The following is a 16,527-nucleotide window of genomic DNA, read 5'->3' on the forward strand; positions in this document are numbered from 1 at the left end:
GTTCGGTAAACGTCAAAGAACGTAGTACCTCTACGTTCTCTGAACCTCCATACCCCCGAGGTAGTAACACTACGCGAGGGAAGACTGTATTTGGCCAGTTTAGCCCGCCAAAAGTTGAAATTTTCAGAAGATTTTAAACAAATCCTAGTAAATATGAATTTTACGTCTTTCTGTTTAAATCAAACGAGATTTGATTAGTCTGTAATCAATATTTAAGTATTAAAATAAATGTACTCATACAAAGAATGTAAATTTTCTTTTCTCTTCTACAACATTTTTGGGGGATAAAGACGTTTTAATCGCTGTAACTGTAAAGAAAAGGATACGGCAAGGGGTTAAAGGGTTAGACCCGTTTCCAAGATTGCAAGGGTGCGGGACGCGTCTTCTCATTTCTCGTTAATACAAAGATGGGGCTTTACAGTAGTGAAAAGCGCTAGATAAAAGATCAATCTAGGCCGCGATCGCCCTCAAAAGTTATATTTTTTTACGTTTACGAGGCGTAATTTGCATTATTCGGAAGCATGTCCTGTGGTGAGATGACAAGGTCCCCGGAGCAAGACTTGTGTCCCCACTCTACCTTCCCCCCTCTACGACGCTATCTCCTCCACGAGTCCGCCGCGGCCCTGTCACGTAACGCGTTCCATCTCTGTCTGCTCCATTAATAACGTTGCAATAGTTTTGGCTGGCTAAAATGGCAAAATACTCCACTGTGCAGCCATCTCTACATATATAGGCCGGAACATGTGATGTGGTAACACCGCATATATCAGTCCAGTAGCAATAATCGTAACGCCGACAATAACAACGTATAGGTTGGAAGAGGTTGCACCATTCCCATAATCATAAGAGGAACAGTGACTTATCCTTACGTGACCGTCAACACGAAATTCCTAGACTTCCAGGACGTGGTTGTGGGCGAGTGTTTAATGATGTGCATCCAGATAAAAAACGAGTAACATTTAACAAAAATACCAGAGATTCTATTATCTAACTGTTCATTCTGTGACGAGTATTAAAATATTCCACAGGGGATTCGTCGATTGCGAGTGGAGAATAAAATTGTACAGCATGCGGAAGAAACAATACGACCAATGTCCATTTCAGGTGGAATACGACTCGAATTATTGCGCACCTGGTCAAACAGAGATTGTTCGCATTTACTTCAAACCTCGGAAAGCGGTATGCAGCCTACAAACTTACGAACAAATTATTATTGCTACAGCAACTGATCATCACTATTCGCGAGACGTTTCTATGTTTTTATGCTGGAACCGTGAACAGGATGAGCCATGAAGTTTGATCGCTTTAATCATCTCCGTATTTTTATGGACTTGAAGGAAGCTCATACGCAAGAGATGTGTGACATAGAAACACTGGATCGAATTATTAGAGCCATGTACATGCATTAACAGTTTTACATCGAAATGGCAAATCTTCTTTATAAATAAAAATGTAAATGTCCGTTTGTTTGTAATCGGTCATCTCCGTAACGGCTGAACGTAGAAAGCTGGGGTTTGAGCCATTAGACGCAGCGTTTCTTCAGGAAGGTTTATGAGAAATCAGCATGCGAAAATGTCCATTCGTTCAAGAGTTTTGACGACTTTTTCCACCGGCTACAACGCTAACTGCTCACTATAAGTTATGTGAATGTGGCGCGTTTGCGAAAACACTGATGTATAATAATCGATATGGTTTCGTGTTTCGTTTGCGAGATGCAGTTTAAAATAAAACATATAAATGTCACCATCCGTGACAGGTAAAAACATACATTTAAAAAATACTGAGCCACAGCAACGCGTGCCGGGGGAAAGCTAGTTGTTAAATGAAAACTCTACTGCACTAAATTGTTATTATTCTTTTATAGTGCATCGATCCTTCTGAATTACGAACGGTTAGCAACACTAGCATTATCTGTCGCGTGGGTAAGAAATAAGTGCGAACTTGTAGAAAAGGGACCCTTTCCCCAGATTTCAATTACCTTGAAATTAGTCAAGTTCACCATTCTAGACAACAGTTTCCTTTAAAGTTTTTGTCAGTCGCCTTTAGTTTACGAAATCGAGATAATCACGAAAAACTTTACTTGTAAATGCATGAATTATGCCCGGGTTAGGTCTGGATTAGATCCGGACTAGGTCCGCAAACCTAAGACGCCAAGAACATGCTTGGAGTGAGCTTGAGATTAGGTACAGTGGATAACAAAACTAAGTTAATACTCGAAATAAAAAATGGTGTCTCTCCGTCTTTAATGATTGATTAAACATGTTTAAACATTCATAATGTATTAGTATTAGATATCACTGTATTCGGGAAAGTCTACAGAATCTTTTGCTGCAAAGAACAATTCAATATCTTTTATAATACCATCACAATATTTGTTTAAAGTTGAAAAATATATTTTTTTCCAAATCTTGTTTCTCAAGAACTGTTCGTCAAGGAGAAAAATTAAGGACAGATTCGGAATCAGCGCATAAAACCCTATAAGTACCACCATCACAATGTAATTGTGAAACAAATTTGGTGTTGGACAGTGTTATTAAACGATACTTTAACTTACTTTTGGCACACACCAAATTTTGTATATGTATTTAGTATAGAAAGATCAATATCTTGATAAATCTTCAGATCACTGTGATCATCGTGATAAATTTTGTTTTCAACATTACCATTAAATATGTAATCAGCTTGTTTATCTTTATAGGTGAATAAATATTACTGTTATCGTGATTTCATTATTGAAAATACGAGTATTAACTTACTTTTGTTATCCACTGTAGATTGCATTTCCACTGTCCTGAAACAAAAAAAAAGGTCCTCAAACCTAACCCATGGATGTACAAGCACAATTTTTTGCGAGTATCTCGTAAACTAAAGCCAGAGAGTTTTGTGTTGAATTTTAATTTAATTACTTCACGCGAATTATAATTACAAAGTAAATAGTTCAATTACATTGTATACGATTGTCTCGTAATTCGAAATTCAGTCGCTTCGTTCAATTAAATTACGAGTACTATGTAATTTGTAATTCTGTCCGCTCATCTAATTAACACGCTGAACTTTCCCTTCAGGCCGATTGGAATTCTCATTGAAAAACGAATCATATGTGTTTGTTGAAATAATTCTTTAAAAATTTAACTTATTGCTTTGTTGTCTAATGCATACTAAACTCTACACTCTTTTCTTGATAATTATGGTCTTGTACTATTGAAAAATTGTAAGGCATACGTCAAAAGCGAGTTTATTTAATCGTAAAATCGTAAAAATATGGTGCGAGTGCACCTCACGCGATCTGAACGGAAAGTCTCCAGGTAATTACTTTTAAATAAGTATTTGATGTACATCTTTGCAACAAATATAATTTTGAATTTCTTAACGATTCATTTACATTAGATTTGATTTTTTTACAGAAACTTACTTCAAAGTACTTTATTTGCAAGAGGTAGAATTTGATTCGCAAAAGGTTGAAATGGATTTGCAAAAGGGTGTATTTGACTTGCAGGGTGGAATTGAATTGCTAAGGGATGCAAAACCTGTATAACGTAAACTTACTTCATTTAATGATAAAAATAGAAAATATTAAATGTTCTTTCCCGTACCTTATTTCAGAATTTAAAAAAGAAAAATATAAATTCTTCAGCTCGATTTCGAAATCGTAATATTCATTTACATACAGTATAAAAATGCAGACAATTTCGTTTATGTTTATGTATACCTATGCTATGTATGAAGTTTTACAAAATACCAATGTATTACTTAACAATTTAGAAATCTAATAAATTTTATAAAAATGCGATATAACTCGCAATTTTGTTTTTATGTTGCTAATATGCCGGTTATGTCTCTGTGACTTGCGAAAAGAACAGTTATGCTCTCCTCCAATCAGAAGCGATCGCGAAAATCACGAATCACTGTGAAAAATCACCGTGATTGTGAACGAACGTATAATAGTGTTGCTAAATGTTCGTAATCCAGAAGGGTCAATGCGCTATAAACGAGTAATAAAAATTCAGTGCAGTACAGTTTTCATTTAACAATTGACCGTGTTGATATGAAATTGTTGACACATGTAAATGGCTCTAATAAAATTCGATCGAGTTTTTCTATATCACGTATCTCTTGCGAATAAGCTTCCTTCATGTCCATAAAAATACGGAGATGATTAAAGCTATCAAACTTGATGGCTCATCCTGTGCACGGCTCCAGTGCAAAAGCAAATAAACGACTCGCGAGTAGTGATGGGTAATCAAGCCGCTCGATCGATCTTACAATTGGTTCGAAATGCCCGAGCTGCCTCCAAGCAAGCTGCTCGATTCCCTTGAACCTCGACTCTGATCGAGACGAAACAAACAGGTCAAGACAGCGCTTGCTGTTTGTTTGATAAGTACAGCAAAGTCGCGATATTTTCCTAACGGCTGTGTTCTGTGTTCTGCACGGAGACATATCGTGTAGAGACATTTTTTATGACTGAGAGAGAGTACAATCGAAGCCGAACGTAGAAAAGGACAGCATGTAAATACGGATCGCGCGAAACCACTACTAATCGAATTACAAAACATCTTTATTCATCATTATTTTGTAATGGGACTTTGACCATCTTATTTCTGGTATTTTCCTGATTAAAATGACACCAAACACAATATAATTTCAACTGTATTTGTGGTTTAATCGACGATGAAAGTTTCGAACGCAACGAAGAGCAGCAAAGAAGTGGGCGCTGCACAGTGGCGCACCCAGGGGGGGAGCCAGGGGGCCAAGTCCCCCACCAAGAAAAAAATGTTCAGCTTCCAAAATTAAAATCGCGGAATAGCCCTGAATACCGATGATAGATATTTTGGCTTAAAAAAAAGGTCATCACGCAAAACCTAGGGCTGGGTTCAACTCGCCCCCCCCCCCCCACCCAAGATTACATCCTGGGTGCGCCACTGGCGCTGCATATGTTTATGCGTGTTCTAGGAGATTCACAATCTTGGCATCTTACATATAGCGTATATAAAAAATATTTATAAGAAAAGAGAGAGAGAGAGGGAGAAGGATAGAGAATCTTTTTCCCCTCGATTCGACTGAATTCCCTTGATTTGGCGACTCTGAGTGGTTCGGCAGCGTCTCGTTCCTCAACTTTTTCACGAAACTATTTTCGGAAAGCGGATTATAGGTTTTCAATTCGTTTGGGAGGCTGAAATATTGCTGATTCCAGTGTTATACGGAGATGAAGTTGAACGTCCACGTGAAAATGAGTTTGGAAACGGCGACCGTCGTGTTAACGGGTCGCGGCACCGAGAAAACTCTGAGCATCGCCGAGCCAGTTATCCAATTTTTGCCAGCGGTGCCCTACACGCACGTCCAGGACGCTGTTTTCGCGATCGAGAACACTTCCGATTACCCCGTCGAGTTTTTCTGGCATCATATAGACCGGTAAGCGGATCGATAAACATTTAACAGGAGCTTGTCCGACTACGGTACTCGATGGTGCCTCTTCACGCGAAGATCTTCCGAATGAAACGACGGTGTTTAAGCTCGTTCCAGACAGACGATCAAGTCATAAACACTTTATTGGATTATTACGGAATCCAGGAAATACTGTTGCCTCCTAGAAAGCCTGGGGAACCGTTACCCGCAGATTTGATAAAGTTTTACCAGGATCTCGTCGACGAAATGGCTCGAGTTCGCTATCTCCAAGAATTAGAACAGGAAGAATATCCAGGTAGCGAGAGCCGTCTAGAAAGAGGAACAAGTGAGTGTGCAGATCGATTCAGTCTCCAGTGAACTGCTAATATTGGGTATAGAAACGAGTTCATTCCGATTAACTACACACAACTAGCTCTTGAAATAGCTCTTACCGTTCCGATAACGAATTAACAAAACACAGCCCAGTATTGAAGTTTCCGATATAGTCTTAAAAATCGGTAATTATATGTTTTAATAAAACATATTGAAATTGTCTCGAACCGGGCTATAGTCCAGTCAACGAAAAGTTGTAGAGGGAAATGGAAAGAACACAATTTTTAACTTTGGGTCTTTGTTTGGACTAGTTAGGAGATAAACATACTAAAAGTCCCCACTCCTAGTAGGTGAGCGGGGTGCAGGCGGGCACGTAGAAGGTCCCCTTTTTCGGTTTTCCGATTATATCTCGGAAACTATGCGTCCTAGCGATAATACCATTCGATACAAAATTAAAGCTGACAAAATGTGCCATAAGATTGATTCCATTCAGTTTTTCGCTATCTCGCATAGTTTCTGAGATATCCGCGCTCAAAGTTCACTAATTGTGCTGTAGAGTTAGCCATTCAAATAAGGCAAAAAACGTGAGGCAAAAATTTCTTTTTCACAATTACTGAACTTTGAGCGCGGATATCTCGGAAACTATGCGAGATAGCGAAAAACTGAATGCAGTCAATCTTATGGCACATTTTGTGAGCTTTAATTTTGTATAGAATGGTTTTTTCGATAGGACACATACATAGTTTCCGAGATATAAGCGGAAAACCGAAAAAGAGGACCTTCTACGTGTCCGCCTGCACCCCGCTCACCTCCTAAGAGTAGGGACTTTTAGTAGGTTTACCTCCTAACTGGTACAAACAAAGTCCCACAGTTAAAAATTGTGTTCCTTCCATTTCCCTCCACACCCCCTTACGAGCATTCATTGACTGGACTACTACAATCGCAGGAGTTCAAAAATATGTGGTTGCATGTAAAAAAAACTAAGTTAACCTTGTAATCTCCTAAGCATCTCCACTTGAGAAAAAGTTATGTAGTTATGTATATCTATCTCAAAAAATGTAGAAGTTATTCAGGTGGCTTGTCTTAGGTGACTCACCCTGTAGTTATATGTTCTGAAAATTTCATTGAAATTTGTTAATTGGTTTACGAGTTATACACGATCATTAGTGGTAAAAAGGACGAAAATCTTGAAAAATTGCAATTTTTACCACTTTTGATTGTTTATAATTCGTAAACCAATTAACTAATTTCAATGAAGTTTTCAGAACGTATATAATTTATACGAGTTGATCAAACACATCTTTTAAATTTTGTAAAAAGTTGTAAAAATGAATTTTTACTATTGTTTTTCACAATTCCGCCCAAATGCATTTTTTCAACATATTTTTGACACATCATTTACTAAACTAATTCTTCTAGCCTTACAGAGAAATTGAAGTCGTTCGGTCCATTCATGAAATAGTTATTCTGATTTAAAGTGTGTGTGATCAGTTGTGCTCCTAACTGTATATCGATCGCAAGAAATAGAAACAAAGTAGAAAGTTCCCTTTTGCTTTAAACATCCACGAGATGGAAAATAACGTATTGGACACATATTTCCATCCACTCGATTGTGTTGTGATTGCATAAAATCAGCAAGTGCATAATTGAATAATATCTTTTCTTCGAAATATTGACTTTACCCTGAAATTGGAAAGAATTCAGTTCTATACCTAACGTACTGTCGAGAATAAAAATTGCAGTAACGAGAATGGGAAAGTTGACTCGGACAATCTTTCGTCACGAGCAAGAACGCGAAAGAAAGTAACATAAAAGAGATTTAAACAAAACAACTGATATACTTCCGTGATTTAAGGTTACACAGAAAGTCTGCACGACACTTCGGACTTCCGGGACAGAATGGGAGACCCCGTGAAAGAACTTTTCGAGAGTATCGAGCGGAAATCCGGCCCGCTGAACGATCTTCCGGACCCTGCCAGTCCGGAGAAGAAAGTCTGCATTATTTTCCACGGAGCTCCTTTCACTGGTACTATCTCACAATATCACATGTACATCGCCGCCATTCACGAGTTAAGAATAACCCTCGATAACAGCCCCGAAGAAATAACGATACGCTCTAGGAAATAACTTCGGGGTCTCGACCCAGACTTTAATTAACTGCACTCGTTCGGGCGAGAAGTGTAACTTCAACGCGTTTTCTCAATAATGTTGATAATGATTCTTAACCCTTACCACTCGAGTGGTGACTCAGAGTCTCCACTAAAGATTGCTGTACCATTATTCAAAATATTGTTTACATTTATTAAATTTGTTGGGATCTAACCAATTACTAAACATTTAAATATTCTACACTAAACCTATCGACCATCATTAGTGACGAATGTGTATGGTATTATAAAAATAACAAGATTAAATTGGTTTATACTTTGTGGGATTTTTACTATAATATGTATATGCTGGAGTTAAAAAATGTATTCAATCAATTCCCATGAAAACAGCTTTACAATCTCAATAATTGTCAAATAAAAAATCTACAATGGGTCATTTGACCCCTCGTGATAGGTTTAGTGTTGACCTTCACGGTTAGATAGAGATCAAAAGAATGATCGCTCTGGTAAATTTTTATTTCTAAATTCTCGATTACTTGAAGAAAGAGTTTTAATACTGGCGTGTTAATACTAACTGAAATCTGGTGTTCAGAATACCAGGAAGCAGCCTGCAGAAGCGCGAGAGTGCTAGCAGCTCCGGTACTCTCAATCGACAAGGCGATCACAGAAGCCATAGCTCTCGGCGAAAGCGAATATTCGATTACGCTGCGACAGATCATCGACGACGCTTATCAGAATTACACGGAAGCTCACGAGCGGCACAAGTACGGCCAGCAATTTCATTCCTAAATGTAGTTCATCGATCAAATACCGATTCTAATCGACTACCGTCGCATTGGGGCGCATCGATCGATCGAGCCAACTGACCTCTCGAAATTTTTCATTTGTCTTTCGATACCTCGTTTAAATATTTCTGGGCTGCTTAACCCGTTGCACTCCAGCCTAGTGACTCATATAGTACACTAACAAATCCAGCACTGTGTTATGTGAGTGTCCCACATAACGATTTCACGATTTTTCAAGTACTTGCGATAATCTGACAAAAAAATATTGGGTATGGGAATAAGTTTCCGCCCCTTTTTGTTGAAAAGGAGCCTATAAACAATTCCCATAGCGTGAAAACGTTTTCCAACAGTAGATCGATCGACGTTTAATTCAATTGACAGTTCTGCAAGTGTTTGACGTGGATTTCCATCAAGTAATGCTGGCAAATCTGCATCTTCGAATTTTTTTACACACCATCGCAATCTTTGTCCCTTACGGCGAAATCATGGTTTTTAAACCGCCGAAACCATTCCTTACAACTTGTATTTGATAGAGCATCGTCCCCGTAAATATACATATAATAAATATAATATAGTAAATATATAGCACCTTTCTTTAAAACAATATAATGCAACATGACTTCCCGAAAATGCTGCTTACTTGCAACAAAAGTCGACATTTTTAATGCAAAAAATTGACTGCTGTTCAGGCTCGAAACAATTGCCACTAACTGCGTTTTGAAGCTTAGACATAGACCTTTCAAAAACATGTACTACGTTCCATCAAATACGCGATCGGTACTACATATTAAATAATATTGTAATATTATTTAATAATATTATAATATTATTTAATAATATTATCTAATATTATTATATTACATCTGTCGAAAGGGCGGAAACTTATTCCCATACCCAATATTTTCAACAAAAGTTGATCAGTCTTTGATTGGCTATACATTGCAATAAAAAGAAGTTCGAAATTTTTCTTTTTTTTTTTAGTATTGCCAAGGCCACCTTCATTTTTTTAAATGGAATGAGGTATTTTTTAATACATCGATCGATGCAGCTGGACATTCGTTATAAAAAAAGTACTGACCTATGTACGTCGAAAAGTTAGTAGTTCAAGAGATATTTCAATTTAAATAACTCTAAAACACCATTACTGTCGTACTAAGACGTTACACAAGTCAATAAACGCTAAACGTCTTAGTACGACAGTAATGGTGTTTTACCGCGCGCAGCCGAAGCGACTGCGACTCTTCGTGTGTCTTTATTTCCCATACGCTGTCCTTCCTTGCACCAAAAGGCCATCGTCAATTAATCGCTCGGGCCTTTGAACTGTGCTGACAACTGCGACTCTCCGCGTCACATTAATAGTGGTTCACACCGAGACATACCCGAGCCGAGATCAGATTAATACAGATGGAGGGGATATTTGTTTTGCGTCCATCGTGTAGCACCTTTCTGCGTCGATAGAGGATTTACTGTATAACAGTTTGAAACAGTTATTTTCAGAACCGTTTCAGTCCTCAAAGACAACAACAATAGGAAAATTTGTTACATCATATTTACCTCCTTGAACAGTAAAATTCTCGTCGTTGACATTTTCTTCTATTTGCAATTTCAACGGAGATATTCACGCGTTTTGTTTCTCGTGAATTATCCGGTATAACAGAAATAATTGTGCTGTATGCCGTTTTAGGGAGCTCGCAGCTGCGCGAACGATTCGAAAAACCGAGGGATCTGGTGCCGAAGTAAGAAGCGACGAAAAACCGAAAGGAAGGAAATCCTCTCGCAGCGAAAAATCGGCCGGCATAGACACTTCGCTGGAAGGAAAGAAACAGAGAAGGAAACAATCCCCTGAAACTGAAGCGCCGAACGCGAAGCAAGAAGTAATCCTTCTTCGACTTCCGGAAGAATCGGATCCTTTGATAGAATTGAATAAAATCCCTGATGCCGACAGGCTGAAAACGATGGATCCTTTGAGTCGGTACGAGTACATGATTCAGGCTATTCTCCAGTTCGAGAAGATACTGGGGGGAGATTACTCGGCCGTGAGTAGCACGCCAAGGGATAAACTTTCTCCGGGAACGATTGGCAGAAGCGCCAAGACAAATGTCAAGTCTACTTTCCTGGGAATCGATCCTAAACTGCTCTCCGAAGCACTCGCAGACCGGTACGCCATCCAATAATAATATCTACATATAACGAGAAAATTAAAAACAGTATACCGTGGCTGTTCACTTGAACAGCCTCGAATAATCCTGTTTTTCTTTCGAAATTTTTAGTAATGTGAAATAAGCAGATTTCTTATACTTTATTTTAATAATGTTTATTATATAAATACAGGGTGAGTCACCTAACGTTGCCACCTCAAATATCTTCGTCGTTTTTAAAGATACGTCAACCGTTAAAGATACATTCAACTTTGTCCTTCAGACATTTGACGTATCTTTAAAAACAACAAAGATATTCAATGAGGTCAAGTTAGGTGAAATACCCTGTATAAGGACGCCATGAGCGAAAGTGGTCAAAATAAGTAGCAGTCAAGGAACTGTCCTGTGAATTAAATTTCAAATGAAACACTTAAAATAGTAGGGAATTCTTTTGGCAAGAAAATTGAAAGATAATCCGGAGTGTAAAGGGTTAATACTGTAGAAAATTTTCCCACAAAAAGAATAAGGCATTATAAAAAATGCAATGTAGAACGAAATACATTTTGTTTTAATTGTCAAGCAGAAACGCCTCGGGCACGGAACGCGTTAACAGAAAAAATATCGGATGTCAATGGTGTCGGGTTCGGCAGGCGACGAAAGCGGCGCGCGTGCCGGGGAACATGTTAATTACTAAACTTATCTCCTCGTGAGTTGATTCTCGTTAAACTGTTCGTTGCAACAGGCTCTCCGCGGAAGACTTTAAACGCGGCTTCGTCCTGCAGTCATTGGAGAGCAAGTTCCTGAACGACATCCCGGTCGAAACTCTGCTGGTTTTGTTGAGGATCGTCGGCCACGCGGAGTACTTTCTGTTCGTCACGTTCCTGAACTCGATGGCCAATTACAATTGGAAAATGGAAGAGTTGCGTCGCGAGCAAAGTGAAACAGGTAAGCGTAGAACGTGTAAGAAAATACACGGAAACCAGGGACAATGGCCAAAAATAGCAGGAAATACTCGTTCAGGTTTATTCTCGACGCTACGAGACTTTCCAAGAGTGTCTATTCAGGCAAATTTAACCGTTTGGAGTTAGATTTATTTTTCGTTGGAATATACAATGGGAAACAAGATCTATTTATCCCATTAGGCGCACGTAATACATACATAGGTGGGACAGTGGGACACATATGTCCCGATAGACTCCAAAGGGTTAAGAGCTCGGTGCAAAAACCGGGCGGGTCCAGTTCTACTAAACAATCAAGAATACAGACAAGAACAAAATTGAACCAATTAAACTATTTTTTCAGACGTTATTGTTTATGTGTTCTATAAAACAGGATCACAAAAGACTCAAGGGTCATTTGAGCTGTTCCATAATTTGTTGCAAGTCTATGGTTCATGGCTAAGAATTTTTGAAGTCAAAACTTTTGTAGGCCCACCGCGTGCACAATTTCTGGGCAGTGAATTAGTCTGATCCATCACGCTGCGAGGTGAAACGCTATTCGAGTAAACTCGGGGAGCCGAGTTTAACCGAGCGTGCGAGAAACAGACAGATATGCAAATTGTCATAAATTTTCGTCGTGGGCCCTATGTTGGGGATTTGTGGGCAAAATCAACCATAAATGCTACTAGTACATTGTCCGGGTTTCAGACGGGAAAGTCCGGGGTTTTTATGCTGTTCGTCTTGGGTTCGCGATTTTAAAGGTGGCAGCCCTAATTGTATATGAAAATATGTAAAAGATGAACACGTATTATAGAATTTCACTCATAGATTCGCTCGGTTTTTGCGCCGAGGTCTTCTAGCCGCAGAGTTGTGTTGAATTACAATCGAATTACTTCACGCATTATAATTACAAAGTAATATTCGAAATTCAGTCGCTTCATTCTCTTCAGTCTCTTATTCAATTAAATTACAATGTAATTTGCGATTCTGCTCTTTTATTCGATTAAATTACAATGTAATTCGATTTTACAATTGAAACACAATTACAAAGTACAGTGTAATTATGAAATGATGAAAGAAAAAGAAAAAGATTAGTAGGTGGAAAAAGGAAAAGATTAGCAGCAATGGTGAACATATTCACTAATGGCAATTGTCAGCAAGCTTTAAATTAATTTTAATGAACTCTCATTGTCCAAGCATCTTGTCACTAAAATTGCTGCATTTTGGAAGGTTGGTTGTCGTCGCATAAGAAAACATCTTCATAAACATAAACATAAAACTTAGTAGTCTGTGAATGCGAAACGGAAGAAACACTGATAAAAATGAATGATATTTTTCACATTAAGGAAGTAATGTATTGCATTATATTGTATTTCAATTACATTGTACTTCGATAATTAGCAATTGCATGAAGTGAAAGGCTCGAATTATGTAATTAAAATACTGTGTATATAAAATACAATGTATTTAAATTACATTGTACTCCGATAATTAGCAATTACATGAAGTGAAAGGCTCGAATTATGTAATTAAAATACTCTGTATATAAAATACAATGTATTTAAATTAGCACAACTCTGCTACTAGAGTATTGTCCGGGTTTCAGACGAAAAAGTCCGAGGTTTTTATGCCGTTCGTCCTGGATTCGCGATTCGTTTCCAGGATTACAAGGGTGCGGGATTCGCGTTCTCATTTCCCGATAATACAGAAACGGGGTTTTTCAGTAGTCAAAAACGCTAGATAAATGATCGATCTAGGGCGCCATCGCCCTCAAAAGTCCTATTTTTTCGTTTACGAGGCGTATTTTGCATTATTCTGCAGCATGTAGCTATAAAAATACATAACTGATTCCACACACTTTAAATCAGAACAACTCTTTTATAAATGGACCAAACGACTTCAATTTCTCTGTAAGGCTAGAAGAATTAGTTTAGTAAATGATGTGTAAAAAATATGTTGAAAAAATGCATTTGGACGGAATTGTGAAAAACAATAGTAAAAATTGATTTTTACAACTTTTTTAGCTGGGCCAACAACGAAAATTCAAAAGATGTGTTTTGTCAACTGGTATAAATTATATACGCTCTGAAAATTTCATTGAAATTTGTTAATTGGTTTACGAGTTATAAACGATCAAAAGTGGTAAAAAGGACGAAAAACTTGAAAAATTGCAATTTTTACCACATTTGATCGTTTATAATTCGTAAACCAATTAACCAATTTCAATGAAATTTTCAGAGCGTATATAATTTATACCAGTTGACAAAACACATCTTTTGAATTTTCGTTATTTGGCCAGCTAAAAAAGTCGTAAAAATCCATTTTTACTATTGTTTTTCACAATTTCGTCCAAATGCATTTTTTCAACTTATTTATTACACCGCATTTACTAAACTAATTCTTCTAGCCTTACAGAGAAATTGAAGTCGTTTGATCCATTCATATAAAAGTTATTGTGATTTAAATTGTGTGGAATCAGTTGTGCTCCTTACTGTTTACGCAGTTGTAGGCTTCCGAATAATGCAAGTTACGCCTCATAAACGAAAAAATAGGACTTTTGAAGGCGATAGCGCCCTGGATCGATCTTTTATCGAGAAATGAGAGCGCGAATCCCGCACCCTTGCAATCCTAGAAAAAGGAGTCTACTCCCTTAAAGATGGCAAACCTAATTCTATATGAAAATATGTAAAAGATGAACACGTATTATAGAATTTCACTCATAGATTTGCTCAGTTTTTGCGCCGAGGTCATCTAGCCATAAGGGAACCTAGTCGCCATTGTGTCCACTATTTTTTGTCGATCGCGGCCCTCGAGTGCTCGGGATTTTCCTGGAAGGGAAAGTTCCGCGTTATCGAGACGCATGCGGCCCACTCTGGACGTTCCTCAAATTTCCTAGCGAACGTTCGACGAGATAAAAGTATTCGAATTTGCGCGAGGCCCCGATCTGCGGGGTCGATATCACCGCGGACCGCGCAGATCGTATTACGATGATACGGTTCAGGGAAACGGGGCATTGTCGATGATAGACGGGACGAGAAACGAAACGAGAACGAGATTTGATCTTTCGCGACAGAGAAAACGACCGATCCAGAGAAGAGGATCCGGGACATCGACGAGATGTCGTTGTCCGAATACGAGCTGCTTGCCGACGAGGACAGGAACATGTATCTGGAAGCAATTCTGCCGGCTAAAAGGGAGAGGGCATCGCTTAGACGAGCTCTATTTGCCGAACGGATGATGGAGCGTCGAAAGAAAAAGGTCTGACCCGACGGAGCACTGCTGGTGACACCAATTTCGAATTTATTAGGTTGTCGCATACGAAATGTATGAGATTTAACACGGTAACGTCGCGACAGAAGAACAGAGCTTCTTTTGTATTAAAACAAACTTATTGATCACAGCGTGCACCACTATAATCAATAGACTGCGGATCTTTATGCAAAATAAAAATTTCTTACCTGAATTGCAACAAACTGGAGTGAATTAGAAATTTATTTTCTTCCCTACTATGTTGCTATTTTAAATCACACCTCCCATTTTTGTCATAATTGCATAAAATCCGCAGTCTAGTGATCAACATGTTGAAAGAGTTGCAAGTTGCTCGATTGTGGGGTGGTAGAAATTGTCTTTCTTAGTCGTTCTTCATTTTTAACCGTCTGCACTCGGAGCCATTTTAACTCGAAAATTAAACATATCTTCTGACCTACGGTAATTCCATTCTATATAATTTTATTTCATTTTATGGATATGTGAAATTCATATAATACCTTGTACAATACTTAAACGATTAGTAAATAGTTGACTTTCTTGGTCGTTCTTCATTTTTAACCCTTTGCACTCGGATCCATTTTAACTCGAAAATTAAACATATTTTCTGACATACAGTAATTCCATTCTATATAATTTTCTTTCATTTTATGGATATGAAATTGATATATAATACCTCGTACAATACTTAAACGATTAGTAATTGATTAGATACCAACATATTCAATCCTTCATACTCGGAGCTATTTTAACTCGAAAATTAAACATTTGTTCGATCTAGAATATTTCCATTCTCTGTGACGGTTTGGTAATTATTTTTCTCGGCGCACAGGTTCGATCAATTTCTACACTAAATGAATATAGCTTGAGGGGCATGAAACGTTATAGTCCGGGTTCGAACCAAATAACGCTTCCGATTCGGGTTTGAATCAGCAAGATGCCAAATGCTATTTTTATTGGAGGAAAACAAAGGTGGAGTGTTTCGTCCCAGGCCCGCTAGAGGACTCATCAGTAAGGCTATCTAGCGGACCCTGCCTTAGACAACAAATGTCATGAGGAAAGTTCTTAATATACTAATTGGTGTCAGTTTAGTAACTTGTGAGAAAGTCAAGCTATATTCATTTAGTGTAGAAATTGATCGAACCTGTGCGCCGAGAAAAATAATTACCATTCTTTCAAATAGTGCGATCGCGAAAAATACCTCCTTTATCTGTGACGGTTTGTTTAAAAATGGGTAACTATAAAATCATATAATCATTCTTTTCTTGTCCCGTAGCACTTGAAACAAGGTTCGAAAGCATTTTTAACTCTCAGTTGACACTAGTTGACACTTTGTACAATATCCTATCAAAATGATTATTTTCAAGCAAAATTAGAATCCTACACAATACTAATTCATCGGTAATAACTGTGGCAAGAGTTTGATACCAAGAACGTTAAGTTTTTACATACCAGATTGAAAATACATCAGTTTAAAGTCCAACTTTGCAAAAACTAGAGCGGACTTACCCCACTTCACCTTACGGTTTTAAAGTGCGTTCAAATATTTTCGTGGTCACTGTATGTATAGGTTCGT

At 38.0% G+C, this 16,527-nt stretch overlaps 1 protein-coding gene across 1 annotated transcript; it reads left to right on the top strand.

Annotated features, from left to right (window-relative positions):
* Positions 1-5,023: 5,023 nt before the first annotated feature.
* On the top strand, positions 5,024-15,061 carry LOC143210498 (uncharacterized). Its single transcript, XM_076427389.1, has 8 exons — positions 5,024-5,409; positions 5,511-5,756; positions 5,869-5,900; positions 7,571-7,741; positions 8,416-8,587; positions 10,293-10,766; positions 11,489-11,810; positions 14,758-15,061. The coding sequence occupies exons 1-8, from the start codon at positions 5,204-5,206 to the stop codon at positions 14,920-14,922; spliced, it is 1,788 nt and encodes a 595-aa protein (XP_076283504.1). The 5' UTR covers positions 5,024-5,203; the 3' UTR covers positions 14,923-15,061.
* Positions 15,062-16,527: the final 1,466 nt, after the last annotated feature.

This window comes from Lasioglossum baleicum, chromosome 7 (assembly GCF_051020765.1).
Source record: "Lasioglossum baleicum chromosome 7, iyLasBale1, whole genome shotgun sequence".
Lineage (NCBI taxonomy): Eukaryota > Metazoa > Arthropoda > Insecta > Hymenoptera > Halictidae > Lasioglossum > Lasioglossum baleicum.